General features: G+C 37.8%; 1 protein-coding gene across 1 annotated transcript; it reads left to right on the plus strand.

Moving 5' to 3' along the window:
* The first annotated feature begins 1,146 nt into the window (after positions 1-1,146).
* LOC134674702 (uncharacterized) lies at positions 1,147-22,998 on the plus strand. The gene is made up of 11 exons (XM_063532827.1): positions 1,147-1,467; positions 6,552-6,614; positions 6,954-7,120; positions 8,815-8,938; positions 9,358-9,479; positions 9,939-10,156; positions 12,396-12,528; positions 15,307-15,435; positions 16,286-16,457; positions 17,189-17,275; positions 17,660-22,998. The coding sequence occupies exons 1-11, from the start codon at positions 1,279-1,281 to the stop codon at positions 17,750-17,752; spliced, it is 1,497 nt and encodes a 498-aa protein (XP_063388897.1). The 5' UTR covers positions 1,147-1,278; the 3' UTR covers positions 17,753-22,998.

Consider the following 22,998-nt stretch of genomic DNA (forward strand, 5'->3'; position numbering starts at 1 on the left):
ACATATTTTAATGATCATACATATGAACGTTATACATAGATGGTCAAGAAAATCTTGTCAGTAGAAAAAGGCGTGAAATTCAAATTTTCTATGAGACGATATCCCTTCGCGCCTACATTTTTTCAAATTTGCCGCACTTTTATACCCTAAAAAAAAACCCTAAAAAAACCACTAAAAATATTTAGCCCCTAAAAAAACCCCTAGCTGGTTTATATCATAGACTTAATAATATATAAAGACGGAGTCTCAGCGAGCTGTCACTGTTGCCACTTTTGTTTAGTGTACGATTAACAATGAGGCCCACGTTGCTGTAGCCATGTCGATAAAGTCATATCGATAAACTTTCGACATTTCTTGCAATTTTAATTTTACTTCAAAGTCTTAACGATACCTAAAATGACCAAAAACGCTTATATTCTTTATTGTGGTTATCAGATCACAATTTTATAGTCACGCCCCAGCAGGGAACCAAGGGAAAGTTCAGATATTTAATTAAAATACATGAATACCTCCTAAAATAGGTGTTCCGCAATAATTTAATTATATTATTATATTATAATATATTCATTATCCATTAGCATTTCAATTATGTTTATGTTTAACGAAGATATTGAAGCTTCAATTAATCGCTATTTCGTTCCGCTGTGTAGCGTTTATCGATATATAACATGATTAATATCGACTTTTCACATCCCTAAAAGAGCACACATATACGCTTTTACGCACACATACACAGCCTGGGCGCATCAAGAAAGGCAACACTTGATTTGAAGTCCACCTTGTCAACAGTATGGTTGTCCTTTTTTGACAAACGGCATTTTAAAAGAGCGAGGAGAGAGAAATGATACTAGTTGCTGCGTCGTGAAAGAGAACAGAAAACGTTGGGCCCTTGGTTTATATCCCCCTAAATTTAGTGGTAAAACCACTAAGTTGGCATCCCTGCCGTTTTGTCTGTCAATGTCAACGCTGCCGTTTCATTTCTGCTACTATTTAAAATTACATTTTTATTTAACATTGCCTTTAAAAAAATGGACACTATCATCAAAGTCATCCTGTATGGAACATAACGTTGTCTTCAGTTTTTAAGGACACAAAAACGTTTTTTGCACAGTTAGCGGTTAAACTCAAAAAACGCCCCATGTCGCTCCACTGACACCTGTCACATCAAGTATCTGTCACCGCGACGTCACTGCCTGCATTGGCACAAGCAGTTCGCAAATAAGGACTCTCTCGAGTCCACCTGTGGCCTTACCTTGCGTAACTTACTATTATAGTGTCATGGGAAACCACCACAGCCATGAAGAGAAGGGTGAGAAGCAGGAAAAGGGCGGAAGCGGACTGAACACGCCGAGAGGGGGTTCTCGGCGCGGGACTGTCACATCTGTGCCAAAATCAGGTTCTGGAGCTGATATCCAGGAGCCAGAGAAGCCTCAGACGTCCATGGTGCCCGTGGAGAAGCTTGGGAAGGTGAGTGAGTGCTAGCGATGGTTGTCAAGGCTGTTTCATGGTTGCCCTGTCACCGCGTGACGGAGGCGATTTGTTTGCTTTGGCTTATAAAGAGTGGCCTCGGAATGTCTGCCGTTAATTATTTACGTCTGTCATCCTTATTACGGTTATTGATCCTTAACTGAGACATTTCGCGTGGTATGTTAGAAGTTATGGAGTCTAATGTGTCATCAAATAGTCATAGATAATTTAAAGTGGTGATAATATGGCAGCAAGGAATGTTTGTAAACAATCAAGATAATAAATGTTTAATATGATAATTTCTACAATAATTACACTTATTGTGTCCTGCCTGAAGCAAAGGTTGTATACCTAAATGTTTGAAACTTAAAACAAGATAAATTATACTTCTTTGCAAATAAAATTGAACAAGATTAGAAACTCAAAAAAACATGTTATTGAAGCTAGTGTAATCTTAACAAATGAAACATATATAACAACATCTAAATAATCATTAACAAAAACGTTTCGAAATATTTACATTATATTTTAAAAACATATTGCTGTAAAAGACATCGATCTAAAATAACAAAAGATATATATAAATATGACCAACCAGCATTTATAATTTATTTAAGCAGTTGTTTAAACATAAGGTAGGTATGTAGAAAACCTGCTCTAAATGATTTGTTCTAGAAGGATTTTTTATTTTGTTGATCAAATATTGGCTAAGCCAACACTCCATAGAGTAAAATAACATGAAAAGACCTTGATTAAATACATTATTATACTGTGTATTATTTTATTATTTGTTTATAGTTCTAATAAAAATTACATGTTTTATTATCATGATAATTAATTGTTCAATCTAAAGTAGTAAAATTTTTGATATATCTTGTTGACTTTAGATTCTGAATGGATGATGTAATGTTTTATCGTAGAACATTTCCACAACCGGCTCGCACCTCTATTGAACCAATTAACACTTTATTATTATAGCCTCTTTATTTCCATAACTCTTTTTTAGTTTCTGTTAAAATATGTTTTTATGCTGTTGTTTCTGTTGTTTTTCCTCCTTTCGTGAGGTATGGATCCCGTTTGGGTAAAGGCCTCCTCCCATTTCTTCCATAAATACACACTTTATACACAACCAAAACAATGTGGTCTTTGATGAAAACGAAACAGAGCTCATATTGGTTTGCAAGAGCAAATCACGTGCAGAAAATAAAGTGAACCTGTGTGTTCCTGTAGTTATAGTTCGTTTTTTTAGCATTAGATAGAACTTGCAAGAAGGTAAGCGATCTTGACATGTCTTTTAATTGAAAAACGCTTTTTAAAATTCAAAAACTATTAGGTACTTATGAAAGCAGAAGAATATAAATGATCGTATTAGATTCATAATTGTTACATATTTGCCGTAACTTATTTTTAAAATGTGTTTTTCAATTAAAAGACACATCAAGATTGTTTACCAATTTCTAATGCTAAAAAAACTATAACTATAACTATAGGTACAATACGAATGAAGAAATCAGATAAATGGTTGCATGCTGTGTGGTTTTATAGGATCTTTTTCTATAAATGCTCCGCAAGGATTGAATTGCCTGCCAAAGTTTTCTCTAGGGACTGCAATATAGGGTTTTTCTAAAAAAGGAGTGTGCAGGTTTCAGGTTTATGCAGTTTTGTTTCTTTTTAAAAATAAAGGAATGTCTCTTTTAAGTAAAATGAGCCAGCTTAAGGATTTGAGGTAGTTTCCTTCCAGGGCCCGACTTATCTTTCCACCCTGTATATTTATGAGTAAGCTACAATCTACATATTATTGATAATGACTGTATTAAAATCGTCGGGTGACATGCAAAAGTCACTAAGTACTATCAGAAAATTAAAGTAACAATGCACTATTATTACACTTGTAACACGGTTTATTGTCCAATAATTTCAATGGCGTTAGTTAGTGACTTTTGCTTGTCACCCGACGAAATGTTAAAAATCTTAGAATATATCTTGACAGCAGCAAGAGATAAGACTTATACACGAGACATAAACTAGGATGATCTACATGAGTCATACCTAAATATACTGTTCTCATGTGATTGCCTACCTATAAAATTGCTGAGTTGGGTTCATTTTGTGATGCATACTTAATGATTTCTTCTTTTCTTGCTGTTGTTGTCTGTACATGTTCGGACATGTTTTGTGATTGTCACAAATAAATATCTTTTATTTTTACAAAAAAAACTTTTACAATAAAATATTCTTGCATACCCCGACCCTAACTAGATGATAACTATACAATATCATCGCTTTAATTATCTGAGAGTAGGTATACTAAAATAAAGTATATTAATAATTTAAAATCCATAAAATCATAAACCATTGTTTTTATTTTGCTGTAAGTTTTAAATATTAATATTGTTGTCTGGTACTGATAACTGAGCCCTATCATAATTAGTGCACGTCATCAGCCTCGCCATAATCTGTCAAGCTCAGGACTAAGATGGTTATCATGTCATTGTCACAGTAATCTGAGTAAATTAATGCCTGATTTGTTTAGTTTGTGATCATTGGGTTGAGGAGACAGTGCATTATTGTATTTATTTACTAATACTTATTATTTCTATTCTGGCTTTTAAAGTATTTTATTATTTAAAAAAAACTTTTAAACAAAATATTCTTTATTCAAGAAGACTTTATTTGTGATTCGAGTTTGGTAAAATAATTTCCGACAACGATATACAACAAGATAAACACCGGCAACGCGTATGTGAAACCCTGCACACGTTCGTTGGCTACGGCAACCGCCTACTTCAGACGGGCTATATTCTCATTTGTCACAGACCTAATAATACAACTGGCTTCAGTATTCCAAATAAGGTTAAGACCGGTCATCCGTGTTTACGGTACGGGGGAAACTGAGGAAAGATGGATCGCTGGGAAAAAGTGCGCGTGCACTTCCAAGTCAATAGCTTAAAGTTTTCCATCGTCGGTATACAGGAGAGCAGGATCAAGAAGAGGAAAACTGCGGCTCCTACTTGCAAGGTACATACAGAAAATAAACCGGAATTAAGAAGTTGGAAAACGATTGTGGCAATGCAATAAATAGACGTCTTGTTTTTTTCTCACGTTTTAATCGAAAGAGCTTGTGATTCTGGGCAGAGATAACATACTTACCTAAAATTTGGTAAATATACTTACCTAGTTGTATATAAAAAGCATGAAATCAATTCCCATTTTTTACATATGAGTAATTTTACATAAGTAGTGCCCGGCGCCATAGAATAAATAATAGTACAGTGAAACCTGGATAAGTGAGACTTCAAGGGACGCGCAGCTTTGTCTCACTTAAAGAGGTTTTCCACTTATCCTGGCTCTCAGTTAGCCCGGTACAAATAAATTTCTGTCTCATTTACAGAGGGTCCCATTAATAGAAGTGAAAATACAGGATATACCTCAGTTATAGAGGTGGTTGAATTTATTTTGAATGATTTTCCAAAGGATACATTTTTTTCAATTAAATTTGATACGGACTTCATTTTGTCTTAGAAATTTATTAAATGAAAATTTGTTTATTCTTGTTACTTGTCAAGATTTCAGCTTTCGTTTCGATAGTTTTAACTACATAAAGTAACTAAATGAAACTACTTGAAGTAGTTTAGACTCAATTAGAGGATTGGATAGACTAAGAGTTAGTAAGAATACGGAAATAGATCAATAAAGTCCAAGTTAGAGAGGTCATAGATTGACGTTATCTCAGATACAGAGGTAATTCGTATACAAATCTAAAAAAACAATTAGGAAAATGTAATCTTATAAATATAGTCTCAGTAAAAGAGGTAAAATACACTCACTGTCTCAATTATAGAGGTAAATGTGACTATAAAATCACAATAACTAATCTCAGTTATAGAGGTTCGTTTTATCTCACTAACAGAGTAATTCAGTGCTAAAGTGTCGGGACCGCACCATGAGTCCCAGCTATAGAGGTTTTTCACTTATCCAGGTCCCACTTAACCAGGTTTCACTGTATTAGGTACAGAAGACTCACTCTCTAACAAAACGCGTCTGTTACGATCAGCACAGATATGGCCGCTAGGTGGCGACAGCGCCACGCGCGGCTTAAGGCAAACCCCAAAATTGGGGCCGAACGGATGTACTTTTAGCTACCTGTAGCAAAGCGACGAAATCGCGGAGTGATCCACGCCTGCCGGCGCCCACAATCGCCACGGCACGACAAGGAATCCTTTGTAATATTGCCGAGGCGTCATCAGGCATGCCGAAATCCCTTAGGGTCTTAATAAAGTAATTTAAAAGTTAGCTTTAAGGGTCTTAATAAATAAAACAAACATAATTTTGAGTTACGTTAATATTACGAAATTATAATATTTAGCTATACGGTCAAAAGTTGCTTGAAATGGTTCGTGTATAACACACGGCCGCCGCGTCGCCAGTTCTCTTCTTTTGAACTTGGTTTGACACGCTGCCGCGTGTAGATAATAAGTTACCTGATATAAGACATTATACAGTCGATTTTTTATTGACATGAATCAGCCTTGTGCTATAAACACACATTCGATCATGACCACGGTCAATGTAATACTAACACTAACTGACCGGAACTGACCGACGGTGGACCTTATTACCTTTGCTATAAGGGTTACAAATAGCCAGTTAACAGTGTGATATTGTCAATCGTGTAAAAGTGCCCTTGTGGCCTATTTGCTGAATAAATGTTGATGTTGATGTTGATGTTGATGTTGAATCAATACCAGGAAAGCGATGGCTGTCAGATGTTCACGATTGTCCTGTAGCTATTTGGGGGTCCCTTCCTTAAAATTATCAAGGTTTATTGTTGTCATTGATTGGTTAAAAAAGGCAGCGTAACATTAAGTTGAGTCTTTAAAAATTTGACGCTAAGAATGGCACGAATATCTGCAGTAGGCACGCCCACAACGCATTAAATGCTTGTTTTATATATATACGTACGATGTACCTAAATGCTCTGTATATTTTACATTCGCGTACTAAAAGCCCCATATGACGTAGGTACTTAAGAGGTACTTTAAGCTGGTAAACATGATAAACGTATATTTCTTTCTTGTCCACAGCTTCTCGCGCAAAGATCTCAAAAAGAAGATGGCGTTAACGGCGTTACAGAGAAATCGTTTACAGTAAGTGTCATTCATAAACGACAAACATCTTATTACTTGTTATTATTATTTGAAAGTAAGTGTGAACTTTATTAAAGAGCTCAAAAACTCATACTTTTAAAACTGACACGGAACGTAATCGCGTACAGTTAGACCAAGCCAAGTGGATGATAGTAATACATTTAAGCACACAGTCACCATAGGGTCTATTCCTATTTAGTTATTAAAATTGGATCTCTTACTATTGGATCTCTTACTATTTAACCATTAGGAATTCAAATTTAAATAGTTTGAAATTCACCTTATAAACGCCAGTCCATTCAAAATTTCCAAAACTAATAAAAACATTGTTATTTGCAGAAATATCTGTTCCCCATGTATCCAGAACTAGCTCACCAGTTCTACGCGTACATCCACAAAGTGGGCAAGTGCAAGAACCAGCACATCCCGGCGTCCGTCTTCAGGGTGCAGTGCGAGAAGATACTCGCCATGTTGGACGACGCGGCCATTATAGAGACTTACGTCAGGTAATACTTCTATAGTGTACCCCGAGCTGGCCCACCAGCTCTACGCATACATCCACAAAGTGGGCAAGTGCAAGAACCAGCACATCTCGGCGTCCGTCTTCAGGGTGCAGTGCGAGAAGATACTCGCCATGTTGGACGACGCGGCCATTATAGAGACTTACGTCAGGTAATACTACTACAGTGTACTCCGACCTGGCCCACCAGTTCTACACATACATCCACACAGTGGGCAAGTGCAAGAACCAGCACATCCCGGCGTCCGTGTTCAGGGTGCAGTGCGAGAAGATACTCGCCATGTTGGACGACGCGGCCATTATAGAGACTTACGTCAGGTAATACTACTATAGTGTACCCCGAGCTGGCCCATCAGTTCTCCGCGTACATCCACACAGTGGGCAAGTGCAAGAACCAGCACATCCCGGCGTCCCGTCTTCAGGGTGCAGTGCGAGAAGATACTCGGCATGTTGGACGACGCGGCCATTATAGAGACTTACGTCAGGTAATACTACTATAGTGTACCCCGAGCTGGCCCACCAGTTCTACACATACATCCATACAGTGGGCAAGTGCAAGAACCAGCACATCCCGGCGTCCGTCTTCAGGGTGCAGTGCGAGAAGATACTCGCCATGTTGGACGACGCGGCCATTATAGAGACTTACGTCAGGTAATACTACTACAGTGTACCCCGTGCTGGCCCACCAGTTCTACACATACATCCACACAGTGGGCAAGTGCAAGAACCAGCACATCCCGGCGTCCGTCTTCAGGGTGCAGTGCGAGAAGATACTCGCCATGTTGGACGATGCGGCCATTATAGAGACTTACGTCAGGTAATACTACGACAGTGTACCCCGTGCTGGCCCACCAGTTGTACGCATACATCCACACAGTGGGCAAGTGCAAGAACCAGCACATCCCGGCGTCCGTCTTCAGGGTGCAGTGCGAGAAGATACTCGCCATGTTGGACGACGCGGCCATTATAGAGACTTACGTCAGGTATTCCAGTCTAATTAACTCCCTTATTAGAATAATATAAAACGGAAAAACTGAACCACTACCACTAGTTTTGGCATTGACAGATACGCTCGCGTCTAAGTAACTTACTTTCTATGCATCTCGCTCGTACTCGTATATTAGTGCAAGCGAGATGTATAGAAAGTAATTTACGTAGACGCGAGCGTATCTGTCAATGTCAAAACTGGTGGTAGCCGTACTGTCTTATTTCTCGAATTTATTGAGAAATTAAGTAGAAATGTTCAATGTCCAGTTTACCTCTTTGAGAGACTCCGCTGACTCCGTTTCACCTCAATGAATTGGAATATCTTCGTTTCGCTTCGTTTAACAAGAAATGTCTCCGTTGCAAAATACTCTTTAGTAGATAGTAAAGAAATAATTCAGAGCATTTAAAAGTTTTAAGAAGCCATGAAAAAAACTAGGATAAGCAAGCTGGTATTTTCTATTAGACTCCGTACTTTGACTTATCATGGACTTAGGTACAACTAAATACATGCATTCTTCTGCCAAACCACAGAGCGGTTTGTTGGCAGGCGAGGCTCCAATAAGTTTATGTAAGTCCACACTTACATAAACTAAGTTATAAGTTTATGTAAGTCCATACTTACATAAACTTATATTGAGGATAACGCTTTATTTTTTTATTATCATTACATATTTATTTATATGTCGTGAACAGGATGTTTTCCGTAGAAGAGGAAGAAGAAGGGACAGTGTCAGCGGCAGCCCTGCGCGCTCTGCTCTACACTAGCTACAAACTATCCATGGACCACTACCCTGATGGGCCGCAGACCTGTCTTGCGGTGGGTATATCATGAATTTCATTGAAATAGTTTATTGACATATATGAATTACATTATTTCAAGTTCTTCAGAGGTGTAAATGTTATACATAATACAGACGTTCTCAACTGTTTCCTCCGACCGCAATTATTTTTTCTTCAAAACAGATCGATGTTCTCTCTCGTCAGACTGTTTCGCTTTATTTATTTTTCATATCTGTGCAGTTGAATTTTGGAGCAGAAGTGAGAACTAAATCTCGATTTATGAGATGTTTACTTATGATTTTAATTGAAACTGTAAAAACGGATCCTCCTTCTCATCTCTTAATGTCTGTATTGTTTAGAAATAGTTGATCATTCAAAAGTAGAATTATTGTAAGACGTAGTAGGTACTTACCTATATGGTAAATAATATGCTGATGATCAGGCGTTTGTTTGCAGATAAACAAGGTGCTAAACTCGGTGGTGAACGGCTGCTTCAACAAGAAGGACTCCCACTCCGTGGGTTTTGTGGTGCGCTGGCTGGAGCAGCATTGCCACCGTCTCATCTTTCCTGTGCACAGGTAAAATGGACCTGCTATTGTGATATGTGCGTATATTATTCATTTTTGTGCTGATAATATCTTCCTTTTTCAAGTTATCCATGTCAATGAGGCCTAACACTTTTTAGTATGATTATTTTTCTGTACAGTATAATAATAAATGAACTTTATAGCCTGGGTCTAAATTCTTTTCGATGTCTTTTGTCTGACCACTCTACCACCTTTTTATTTCTGGAGTGCTATTGCATATCTTTCTAGCTGTAGATGAAGTTTTACTTATGAAAAATTTAAAAATAAAATAACCCTATACAAAAAGCTCCACTCCGTCACATTAAATGGGGACAAAAAACAAGAAAGCGAAAAGAATTTTGACGCGCCTGATTTATTTTCTTGAACGTTTTCTGAATCCTTACTTGTTAAAAATTGCATGATGAAATCCTTGAAAATACAAAGCAACATAAACATCCCGTCCTATTGCAGATACTGTGTCCACATGCTCGCCACCCGCCACCGCGACATCTCCGCGCACGTGGAGTCAGACGGAGCCGGCGCGGGACTCGAACTGGCGACCCCTGTTCTAGAACGGGCGAGGGCTGGCGTCGGCAACTTGCTGCCCGCTAGTGGGGCTTGGTTGTTGGCTGGTACCGCCCCTCCACTCTACAGTAGACCGGTACAGCCTCCCCCACTACCGCATCACGGTTAGTAACGTAGAGTCATATGTAGAGTCGCAAACTAACAGGAGGGACCGTTACAGCTGCCATTGCTGCCACAACATAGTATACGTACGAGTACGTAGAGCCGTATGTAGAGCAAGAGCAGGACTAGAACTGGCTACTCCAGTACTTTTAGCTGGTACCGGCCCACCAAATCCCACCATTATAGTCACCATAGCACGGTCAGTAACGTAGAGCCGTATGTAAAGTAACTAACTACATAACAACATACGGGCAACGGGTGGATCAGATACAGGACTCGAACTAAACATGGTTGTGTTAGCGCGAGCACCACGGTGGAACCGAAATATATACCTAGCTTCAACGTGCAGAAAAACTCAAGGAGCTAGAAATTATATCGAAAATTACAATAACGTGTAGTAAATTTGAAACTTTTGAATTTATCGCATGAAGTGTTTTAATAAGTGGCTACCGCAGAAGAGCTGTAGCTTTACAAAATTAAATCAAGCTACGTTTACTACATTTTAACGAAAGTTTTACATACATTGAATACTTGAGTTTCTCTTTTAACACATTCACTGCCCCCGACGCGCATGTGCGTCCAACGTCATACAAGTTTGTTCCTATGCCACGCCCCCTGGCAGGGAATGCGTTAACCAAGATCTTATAATTAAGTGAAATACTTGTGCTCAACAGATTTGGCATCAACAAGCGATCCACAGAGTAAGTTGGGCCCGTTAGCGACCCACAGAGAATGCTGTTCGGAGCACTACCTAAATACGGAATCCGTGGCTAGCACTGGACTATGATTTATGATGGATCTTCAATTTAAAACTTGGTTTAACCGTTTTCATTTGTTAATCTGTGGCCCTAGTGAAAGAGGGTACAAGTCTGACGCAGCTTAGGAGTAAAAGGGCGTAGGTGTTACTTGGAACTTATACCCATTTACAACCGCGCTGCCCGAAACATGTACCTTTTTTCACTAGGGACACAGAAATATATGATTCATTTGATATTTCCAGCACAATTACATAGTTTTTAATTGGAGATTCTCACAAACCCTTCGTAGTTTTATTTTATTAAGCATGGTCACGATCGAGCATTAGACTAGCTACTAGAGAACTCATATCAAGAGAATGGATGTTTATACTTGTCTCTACTGAATCGTCATTTGTTTCACGAATTTTATAATAATGTGACATTCAAAGCATTTCAAATTGAATGAACACTGCAACTGAAGAAAATTATCACTTCTGTATTGTATTTCATCTTTCATTGAGCATCTTGACATGATATCAGAATCGCGACTGAAAATATGGAAAATTTTTTGAAGACACTCGTTGCTGTATGAAAGCTAATTTAAATGAAAAATATTTCTGAGAAAAGGATCTAGGCCATTCTAGACCATACGAGTTACTACTCCTAAAACCACTAACCTCTCATAAAAATGAAAATGATGATGAATACTAAAGTCATAACCACTTTTTTTGAGCGTAAATGTTTGTCGCCATATGTCGTTCAATTTGATATTACGATTAATTTTTACATTGAATGTAATGTGTTTAAATTCAATGCAATGTTGGAAGCTTTCATACAGACATTCGAAGAGTTGGAAGAAACATACCTTACATTATATTTACCTACTTGTTTTGTAAATGGCATGAACTATTTGACCTACAAATTTAAATAACATTTTCAACTGTATATCATAACACAATGGGAACGTTCCCAATCCTGGGGGTTTAGTCAACATGACAATTGTTAACGAAACTAATATTAATCCTACATTCTTATTTCTCATTTGGATTTGTCAATTTACGGTTGTTATCATGGTTAGTCCCCCTGTTATTTCTTTTCTATTTTTTATTTCTAAATAGAAGTCATAATCATAAGTCATTCTCTGCTCATTCAGTGTACTTATCTACTTATGCTACATTCACTTAAGAATGTTTCTAGATTTTTGGGAAACAGATACTATAGTCTGGCAATTGGCCAACCATTTCGGTCACTAAATAAGACGGCAAAACTCAAGAAAATCAAAATTGAATTTGTAAATCAAGCCACTGAATAAGGACAACAATGGTTGACCAAACCAGAATACCTATAGATACTTGTAATGCTAATATTTTATTAACTCCTATTTTCTTTTCATTTGCTATGATTAGCTGTGTCCTTTTATGTTGTCATGTGTTTAGTCAGTGTTTAGTATATATATTTTTTAAATAATCAAGCATTTATAAGTTTTCATGGCCGTTATTTGCAGCGGGTACCCTGGCATCGACAGCGTGGCTGGCGCGACTGGTGTGTGCGTTGCCGTCCCACTGGGCCCCGTTATACAACTCCAACGAACATGGACTGGGCGCTAATAGATTCCTACACCATACGCTTAACTACAGGTACGAATACTAGCATAACTAGCATTGGCCGCCTCTGTAAGTTTACTTACTTTAATGGCGCAGCGACCCAAAATAAGTCTTGGCCTCCGACACGAGTACACGACACGCCAATTGTCTCGATCCTGTGCCATCTCCCGCCAGTTATCGGCATGGAGATCGCGCAAGTCCGCTTCAACCGCATCGCCCCAGCGATACCCAGTTTACATGTAAGTTTGCTTCACTCAAAATGTCCTATGTATGGTTTTCGTTAAACATTTTTTTCCTTTCTCAGGTATTTAGATATAGAATAGTGAGGGTGTTAAGTGCAAGAACCTTTTTTTCTTGATTAAAGCATGAAACTTTTTTTCCTTAACCATCTACATATGTATATCACCAAAGCTACAAAATACCCCTTTTTACACCCTCATGTTTTGTTGTATAAACACTTATTTTTAAGTATAGTCTGTCGATTCATAGTAGGCCCCAAACTGCTAATCATTTGTCTATTGTTAAGTAAAACCGCACGTGGTATTACTTACCTGAAAAGAAGGTCTTAATTATTCTAATTGGCACCTGAGCGCGGGCTAGTCCAACCAGGAAGTTATATATTAATCGGGAGCGAACTGTCACTTTTTTTGTCATACTAAATTGAACCTTATCACCGAGCCAGAAAGTTGTTCGTACCAGACTAGAGAAAACGGTCCACATGAGATAGAAAACCAGAGCCCCGTGTCTCACTCGCACATGTTGCCAATGTAAAAAAGATACCATTGTGGCAGTATTTATATCAATATACTACTGAAAGTAATTACCTTCATATACTATTTTAGTGCTATATTCCGATTACAGTTCCGTTATATTTTAAATAATTTGTTAATCATTATGATGTCAATATTATTAACTGATTAAACCAAGCATGTGCATAACAAAAAAAACATTAAATTGAATATGGTAGAAATTGTAGTAACTTTGGATATTAATTGGTATCCCCAACTTGATGACATATTTTTCGTGTACACACACACACACACACGTGTACAATCAAGAAAACACTGTCAAACTCATTAGGGTGACTATGATATCGGTGCGATTTGGATCGGTCTTACAGAATTGTTATTACGTACTTAATGTAAAAATAAGTTTACCTAAATAGTATACTAATAAATAAATAAAGATATACTTATTTCGGCATGTTTAATTATTCGATTCATGTAATGAGAGCTATATAATTGCCAAAAATTAAATCCAAAGTCCTTAGACATTACAGACTCATGTTTATACTTACTTACATAATATTTAATTACTGAAACGTTAATTCTAACTATTTATATAGATGTAATCGATTCTATATAGGTTGGACACACATTTCCGTCAGTATACAAAGGCGGCAAATTTGAAAATTTTGTTGCAGACCACAGATCTACGATGACGCTTACGCTTAAAGAATAGCTTAAGTATGCAAAAGGGAAGTCATCACGTATATGAACACACCATGAGTATGATATTGATAGTGATAGGTATTTTGTTAAGCATAAATAGTGTAAGATGCCGGTTTACACAGTTAAATGTAAGTTTTTATTTCGTTGTGTGCTAATATTTTATTATTTTAGTCAATACTCAAGATAATTTCGTGACTTTCGTGTATAAACATAAATTGTTACGCCACGCTACGCTAGGGCTTGACAAAATGACTGGTATCGATAACTAGTCGGTATAGTATTAATATAAGGTAATTTGCGATACAAGTGTTGAAAGTAAGAATCAAATTCGTAACGAGTGGTGATAAATTAAAACACGACCGAAGGCAGTGTTTTTAATCGACACGATTTGCGAATTACCTAGTTACGTAGTACAACGTTTTACCCCATCCTGGATATCTGTCTCGCTCTCTCTTATAGCTGTGTTTTTGATGTAGGTACGGCGGACCACACCTTCCTCACAATCGACCATGATCGCGATTCAATACGCCCATCCCATCTGTAACAGCTTTTATAACGACTAAAAGCTGTTATAACGACTAAATTAAGTAAGGTTGTTGTGAAGCGTTTTACAGGAGAGAAAAAAACTATATCCATCTCTTTTCTGGGACAATTATACTAGCATAGGGAAAATACAGTATGATTCTCTCTGATTATGTACGAATGAGAAAAGATCCTGGCCAAACTATACATTCAATCTTATGCTAATATCCCACATACATATGACTTATGGTCACCCTAATTAGAAAGAGATGGAGGGCTCAGGTTTGATGTCTCATGTGGACACACTTTTTGGCCAGTGTACACTATCCCGTTTACTCTCTACGTCCGTGAGTCCAACGCTCAAAAAACCAGTGTAGGTGCGCTCTCCGATAACGCGTCTTTGTTACGCCTCTGGATGACACATTTTAGACTGATTCGACTCGCCAGCACTCAATAACCGTAGAGAATTACACGACCTTTTTTTACAGGTAGAGGCACGTGCGGTTTTACTTAACAATAGACAAAGGATTAGCGGCTCGGGGCCAGTTACAAATCGAAAGACTATACCTACTTAAGAGCCAACAGGAGTTGTCATTTCTCCATACAAAGGTACTCAAGAAACTCGATTTTTGAGATTTTTACGCAGGATTTTTCGCCTTATCCTTATCGCACTAGTTTTAGGAGCCGCTTCCGTTTAACGAGACGGGTATTTATCTAAAATATTTAAAACACAGCTCCTGTTTCGTCTTAAACCAGCTTTTACAATAAAAAATTAGCGCTCGCTGTAAATATCTCTTGAATTATTGACGTAAAATGTGAATCACGTTCGTGTTGGCAGGGGCCCGACGCTGGTGGTGGTGGCGGGTGGCGAGGACCTGAAGGTGGTGCTGGCGTGTCCGCAGGAGTGGCGCGACACGCACACGTACTGGGGCACCGCCGACTGTGCCCTCATACAGCTCTTCCCCACGTAAGCACAGAATAAATAATAGGACTAGGTACAGAAGGTTCAATCTCTAACAAATCACGTCTGTTACGATCAGGACAGATATGGCCGCTAGGTGGCGACAGCGCCACGCGCGGCTTATGGCTAGCCACCAAAATTGGTGTGGAACGGATGTACTTTTAGCTACCTGTTGCAAAGCGACGAAATCGCGGAGTGAGCCACGCCTGACGTAAGGCTAAATTCAAACTAAAACGCTCTTTTGCTACGATCCTCTTTCCTTTGATTTTTTAGCACAAAAAGTTGAATAATCGTGAAATATGATAAATACCCCTTTTGTTACTCAAATGGTTTGAATAGTTGAAGCAAATTCAGACGATTACTACTCAACGGATAATGATAGCACACGCAGTGCATGTGAAATTATGACGTACTTTTATAAATAACACTCGCACTGCGTGAATCTCGCTGCAAACTTATCTTGGTCTAATTCTAGCTTTTTATATCCCGAGTCAGTTACGGATAATATTGCCCCTCAATGACATTCAAATGTATTTATGGAAATACATTCGTTAATTTTATTTACTATTTTAATGAGATTTAACTAAAATTTGTCTGAAATCACTCAAAGGCTATATTTATACCTTCCCAAGGCCCAAAGTCCTACTTATAGTAACTTCTTCAGGTCGATGAAATTTAAACCATATTCATTTGGAACAGAGTTGCATTTCTTTTGTAGCGTAAAATTTACTAGCAAAAAAATCGACTATTGTCTGCACTTTAGGTTCAGTGGCAAATTTTTGGTTTTTCATTCGTATGGCTGGGCCTTAGGAGGATATACTTATATGTAGGTATAATCTTTATCTAAATATTGCAGATTCTCAATAGTGGAGCACGCGCCTAAAATGATCTACCTGAACACATCGATCCGCGGCTACCCGAAGGGCTTGCGGGCGGGCAGCGACCCGCGCAAGCCTTTACTCATCATCGAAGAGGGCTTCGACAAGATGTCCTTCAACAGCGTGCCTTACACGTTGCGAGCGATCGAGGTTAGTCTATAGTACAATCTGAAAATTGTAGAGAAGTACGCGGACGAGGCGTACAAAGTAATCTACACAATTATGTTCTTAAGACTCACTTGCACCATGCCACTAACCCGGGGTTAAGCAGTTAAACCGGTAACCTAGTGTCAAATTGTACTGGTAACCATGGTAACTCCAGGTTTAACTGGTTAACCCCGGGTTAGTGGAATGGTGCAAGTGGGCCTAAGAAAATAAAAGCGCTTGTGGATTACTTTACTGCGCTTGTGGAAATGGGTCTCTATTGTTTCCCATAAAATTTTAAGTCATAATGTATTGTTTGTCCCCATTTTCGTTAGTCATAATTTGGTTTTTCACAGAAACGCTTAACTTTGCAGGATTGCTATAAAACAAAATCTAACTTAACCTCTATAGGATAACCCTACGAAAATCCTGAAAAGTTCAACAATCATAAGTTATGACTTATGCTGTTATTTATTTGCATTATGACTTTCAGGTTTAAGAATCTTTATTTCTCAAGACTTTACTTTGAATCATTACATTATGACTTTCAATAATTATGTCAAACAAAGGGACCCCACTTTGGACACTTGTTAGCCACTTCTGATGCGCGTTGGTCTCTGTTCATCATATTCGAGGGTTTTCCGCTAAGTTGTTTTGTACAAACGTATTTTTTTTTCTTTTAAAGTGTTCTAATGACCAGTCAAATAGAGAAGTAAAACATTTTTTTTTAATTTCAGGTGTGGGGCTGCGGCGACCAGGCCTCGAGAGAGAACCAGCTCGAAGTGAAAAAGTGGCAAGTCAGGGAAGCCGAGAGACAACGACAGGTAACACTGAACACTAATAATCACTTTACACTATTGAACACTACTCGTCACTTTTATGCAGGGGGGGGGGGTCAAAATAGATGACATAATTTATGAACAGCCCCTTAGTTGGCAGCTGGCAAATAGTATGAAGATATGCCAAAAACTTCATATTTCCACCATGTCGTGTTGGCGTCGCTTGTAACCCCACCAACTTCGCACACAGTCAGTAAAGATCCGTTTTTCTAGGATAGCGGTGCCGTCACACAGCGGCCGTAATACAGCACGGCGCGGTTTCCTAGAGTGCGGTGATTAAACGAACATTCATGCGTCCGTAATATTACGGCCGCTATATGACGGCACCGCTATCCTAGGAAACCAGAGCTTAACATGTTTTTTGTGCAGGTGAAGCTATCAGCGGCCGACTGGATCGAACACCCGGACCGCTACCTCCTCGAGCTGGCCGGCCGACCCCAGTACAATAACTCGGCTAGCTAGGACAATGGTTAAAGGCTCATTCACACTGTTTCCTTATTCTTTTTATCCCATCGTTGAGAGCGGGACAAAAAGCAAAACGAAACACTATTGACGGTGCGAGAACGAAAGAGACGGTGGATATTCTCATGTAAGTTTTTGCACCTGGGCCTAAAGCATCTAGTGATTACATAAAGGAATACTATGGCATGTAAAGTAAGTAGTGTAAAATATTGTGGTTGCAAAATAAATGAATTAAATGGCGTTGTACCGTCCGTACAACTCATCTACTTTAACCTTTTGGACGCCAATGACCGATATATCCGCACCGCAGGTTCAACGCCAAAGACCGATTAATCGGTCACAGACCAGAGAGCAACATAGACCTACGTGCATATGCATAAAGTTCAATTTCAGTTTTGACACTTCGGTGACGTGGCGTCCGAGTGACAGCTTTTGTATTTGACACGGCGTCGAAGAGGTAACGGTCAAATTTGCGGTTAAAATGTTTTGCACAATTTTTTATTCCTTTGTCTATTCTATAAGATAAGATAGTAACTGATATACCTAGATTTGATTATGATCTAGATATTCTACGGTTAGTAGAATGGTATATGAGGCGTTTAAAAGTATACTGAACGTTTTGAAAGTGATCGAAATAGCACAACCATTTCAGCGTTCAAAGTGTGAAAATGTGATTATCAATTGTGTAACATTTAGTAGTTTTTAGTGTTATAAGCGTAATTTTGTTTAACTATCGTTATCATAATATTCATATATTATATCAAACTTAATATAGGTAAAAAACTTTAAAGTGTATTTTTTTGGAAAATGGTGGAAAGATTATAAAATGACGTAAGGTTTACATACTCGTTATTTGCAATCTTGAATCAATCTGACCACTTAAAATATATTTTTTATGAAGATTAATGAGAAATAGTTGTCAATTTAAAGTAATTTATTTAACTTTTCCAGGTCGCACCAATATACAGTTTTCGTAAAAAATCCAAATATGTATATTCCAATTAATCCAACTTTGATGATAATAATAATAAAGTTCTTTATTTAGATAACCAGGATCCACAGTATATTGTTAGTTGCATATTTTATGTTTTATTCTGTTATTCACTTGAATACAAGTCACATTTCCCGAAAGTGCAATATAATTTGAACCTGAAATCTGAATGCTAAAGTTGAAATTCGATAAATCATACTATGCCTGGTAAAGGGTTTAACTCTAAGTATGTGAAGAATAATTAGAAATATTTGTCACTGTAAAGTAATTAATTTAATGTGTTTTTGTAAATTGTATACAACTACATGCTAGTAGAGCTGTAAGCTAAGTTTTTTACCTATAGTTCTTGCATTTTACGAAGACGTTGACAGTAACTCTTATTATAATTTCGTCATATCCACTCACTATGGTGAAATGCAGGAATTAACCTCGTGCCGCCCACCATACAAAATTATAGCCAAGGAAGTTTGAATCTTGTTGTACTTTCAATTAGGTTGAATTTCATTTGTTCGGAAATATTACGAGACAAATGAAATGCTACCTACTTCGTTTGTAATTAAGGTTGACATTCCATCGAAACTAAGTGTACATCCTAATGTACATTGTACATTGGGCGGCACGAGGCTAAAATAATTGTAAAATTTTCACTTCACGTGTTTAATTTTCTCGTGTACTTAATTTATATTATTAATTATATAAGTATGCCAAATATTCCAGGGAACATACCTACATAAATTATATCACACGAAATTTAAGATTCTAAGCAAGTGTTACATTAAAGTAACCAGGTTGCTTACAACTATTTAAAAGTTAACTATTTAAAGTTAAATAATAAATATACACTTTAGGACTCAGTCTATTAATAACAATTATGTATTGCTGTTTATTTAAAACTATTATATTTTATATCGTGCTTATTCATCTAATGATATTATTTTATAGTGTTAAAGTCATTAAGAGGATAGTAGACGACTCTTATTTGGGCCGAATTTTATTTAGTTGTCGATTTATTCGTCAGATTTCTAATTTGGTGGATATATAGTTCCCTATTCTATACAATATCACAGTATGTCCTAAAAAATCTTCCTCTGAGTTACGAAAACGTATGGCACAGTCGCCATCAGATTTATCTGAGCGGCCAAGACCTTCACAAATATCTGAACAAAGCCTCTATTGTTGAGACGTTAAGTGCACGTTCAGATATTTTTGAATATATGGTATTCATTTTTTATGTGGTCATTATATTTTTTAGGTGGTCATAATATTTTTGACCACCTTTGGCTATCTAATGGCGTCTACTTTCGTAACACAACGGAATACATAGAATTACATAGATATTTTTCGGGACATTTTGTGATTTCGTATTTTCGTATTCCGCCCAGAATGAGAAACTTTACACCAGCCACATTGTATCCAAATCTAACGAAAATAAATTGTCAAAAAAATTATATCGGCCATTTGCTTTTTAAGGTCCACTATCCTCTTATTTACCTTTTAAATTTAAGCATTAATTCTCATTTAAATTGTTATTGGATCTGGGCAAAGGAAAACTATTAGGCGCGCCATTTTAATGTTGACTAACATGTGACTGTTAACTGTAAATAGATAGTTGCTCAATAGAAAATGATTCCATTTGGGCGTAAATGTAGGACTGTTTAGAATAGATTCTGTCACAAGGGAGCAAAATTACATTTTTACGGCGAGGGCGTACGTTGAATCCTAGGTGTAGTGAAGGATTCTAGTGTTAACGCCCAAGGTGGAAATAATTTTGCTACCATGTAACACGTACTGCTTTTCACATCACATATGAGGAAATTATTATGTTTCATAATATCATGTAAGCTAAAAAAATAGTATACAAAAAATGTCTCCTAGAACAGTAAAGTGGTCATTTGACCCTTCCTAGCAGGGAAGAAAAGGGCGTTTTCTGAATAGGTGATGTGAAAAGGATATTGTATTGGTTAAGGTGTGGTTTCCTAGGAAAGCGATGCCGTCATATGGCGGCCGTAATAGAGCGGAGAATGACGTCACTAGAACGTTGTCTATGTAAACAAAATGGCGCGGTTTCCTAGAGTGCGGTGATTGACACCGTAACGTCGAAAAGCGGTGCCGCCATTTGCATGACGGCCGTCTTCACGGTGTCGTTAGTTCGTGAACATTTTATTTGATAGCGGTGAAGCCATTTCTATGACTATATTATAGGTATTGGGGTTTTTTGGACCGGACCGATGTGCAAAATGAGTTCCAAATTCAACTGGAGCAGCAAGGACGACGAAATAGAAATAGAATGATAGTTCATCAGCCAAGTAAATTATTAAAGCTATATCGAGGCCGTCCTTTTCTCACCTGGAAACGTTTCGTTTGACGCTGGCGGCCGACGCTGTGTTACACGGCCGTAGAACTTTACACATGTCGCCACCGTAAACACGGGCGTCGTTTTGCTTACGGCCCCTATACATATGACGGCACCGCTTTCCTAGGAAACCAGAGCTTAGAGTGGAATTAGTGTTAACAATATAGCGTTAGACCAAGAAAAGTATGCAGAGATTTTTACAGCACACGCGGTGCCAGTGTTATACGTCATAATTTCATAACAGTTTGACGTTTAAAATAACACCTGCACTGCGTGTGCTGTCAAAATCTCTGCAGACTTTTCTTGGTCTAACTCTAACAATGTTTGCTAGTGTCAAGAAATACTGATTCCTAATGTAGAAAAGTGTCAACTAGTGTTGGAAAGTGTTAAATAGTGTTGGAAAGTGACAACTAGTGTTAAATTGTTCCGGCTTATATAAATGCAAGGAAAAAACACTAATGATCGTTCCTAAATTGAGAGCCATAACGTTGTGAGTCATTCAAGTGTTTGTTTAGCAATTGTCAATGTTATAAATAAATCACTCATTATTATGTAAAAGTATATTTGTGACGTCCCATGGGTAAATGTACCTTATGGCGGTTGGCGCTTACGCTATTGCTACGCTGGTGCTATGCGACGTAAGCGCCAGACGCCATAAGGTACATTTTCCATGAAACGTCACATTTTGTGTATAGTTTGTAAGGGTTGATTTTGATGGTGGACCAAATATTATCGTTATTTAATTACCTGGACTTGAGTATGTAAATAAAATTGACATACTACTTATCTGCCTATGTTCAGGGTTGATTCACAAACAGCATCATTATCACTAGCATTTTTTAGCAATTTTAAGTTTTACGTATTTAATGATTCGAGTTTGTAATCCGCTTACTGCCCATGATACAATGTTTTTCTTCATATTTGCGAGGAAATAAAAAATACGTACAGGCAAAAGGTATGTAGCCAAGATACGCGAGCAGCCGGCGCCTTCATACGCTGCAGCCGAGCGGTCAATGACACCTTCTCGTAACTCATGAGGCCCTGGTACTAGCTCCTTGTTAGGGCTCCGTACCCAAAGGGTAAAACGGGACCCTATTACTAAGACTTCGCTGTCCGTCCGTCCGTCCGTCCGTCTGTCACCAGGCTGTATCTCACGAACCGTGATAGCTAGACAGTTGAAATTTTCACAGATGATGTATTTCTGTTGCCGCTATAACAACAAATACTAAAAACAGAATAAAATAAAGATTTAAATGGGGCTCCCATACAACAAACGTGATTTTTGACCAAAGTTAAGCAACGTCGGGAGTGGTCAGTACTTGGAAGGGTGACCGTTTTTTTTCCTTTTTTTTGTTTTTTTTTGCCTTATGGTACGGAACCCTTCGTGCGCGAGTCCGACTCGCACTTGCCCGGTTTTTCAATTCAGTTTTTAGACAGTTGAATTCTAGCTAAACTACAGCATGCGATAAGTTTTTGAAAAGCTAAAAAAGTTCTCGGATATTTCAGGAAAATTTCTCATGAAACAAAGGTATTCATTTTGAAAATAGAAAGTTTCAATTAAGATATGAGAAACCTCCAAAATTCTAAATTTCGCAAGTTTGGAAACTTTCGTAAGTAAGGCAAATCTAATTTGCCATTAAATAAGAACTAAAAAGCCTATACTCATTCTTTTGGGTGCTAGTACTAGAGTGACAAAAACTGTTTGATTACCTATCTCTGATGTCTATATGTTTGAAATGAAACAGTCCCTGGCCAAAAAAATGTGCTTTAAAATATCAATGTATTTGAGTCCTAATTCGCTTTGTATCACCATTGTGAAGTGTTAGACACGGCTTATTGTTCCGGTGCTCTTTATTGCCTTTGTATATCAATTAAAATGATGAATAAACTATTTTACATACA

The sequence above is a fragment of the Cydia fagiglandana genome, chromosome 20, assembly GCF_963556715.1.
Source record: "Cydia fagiglandana chromosome 20, ilCydFagi1.1, whole genome shotgun sequence".
Classification (NCBI taxonomy): domain Eukaryota; kingdom Metazoa; phylum Arthropoda; class Insecta; order Lepidoptera; family Tortricidae; genus Cydia; species Cydia fagiglandana.

Bases quoted from the DNA above. Each gene is read 5' to 3' on its own strand.
- LOC134674702 (XM_063532827.1), top strand. From the start codon at position 1,279: ATGGGAAACCACCACAGCCATGAAGAGAAGGGTGAGAAGCAGGAAAAG. The intron at 6,615-6,953 runs GTAAGTGTCATT...TGTTATTTGCAG, and splicing joins TTACAGAGAAATCGTTTACA to AAATATCTGTTCCCCATGTA. The intron at 10,157-12,395 runs GTTAGTAACGTA...CGTTATTTGCAG, and splicing joins TCCCCCACTACCGCATCACG to CGGGTACCCTGGCATCGACA.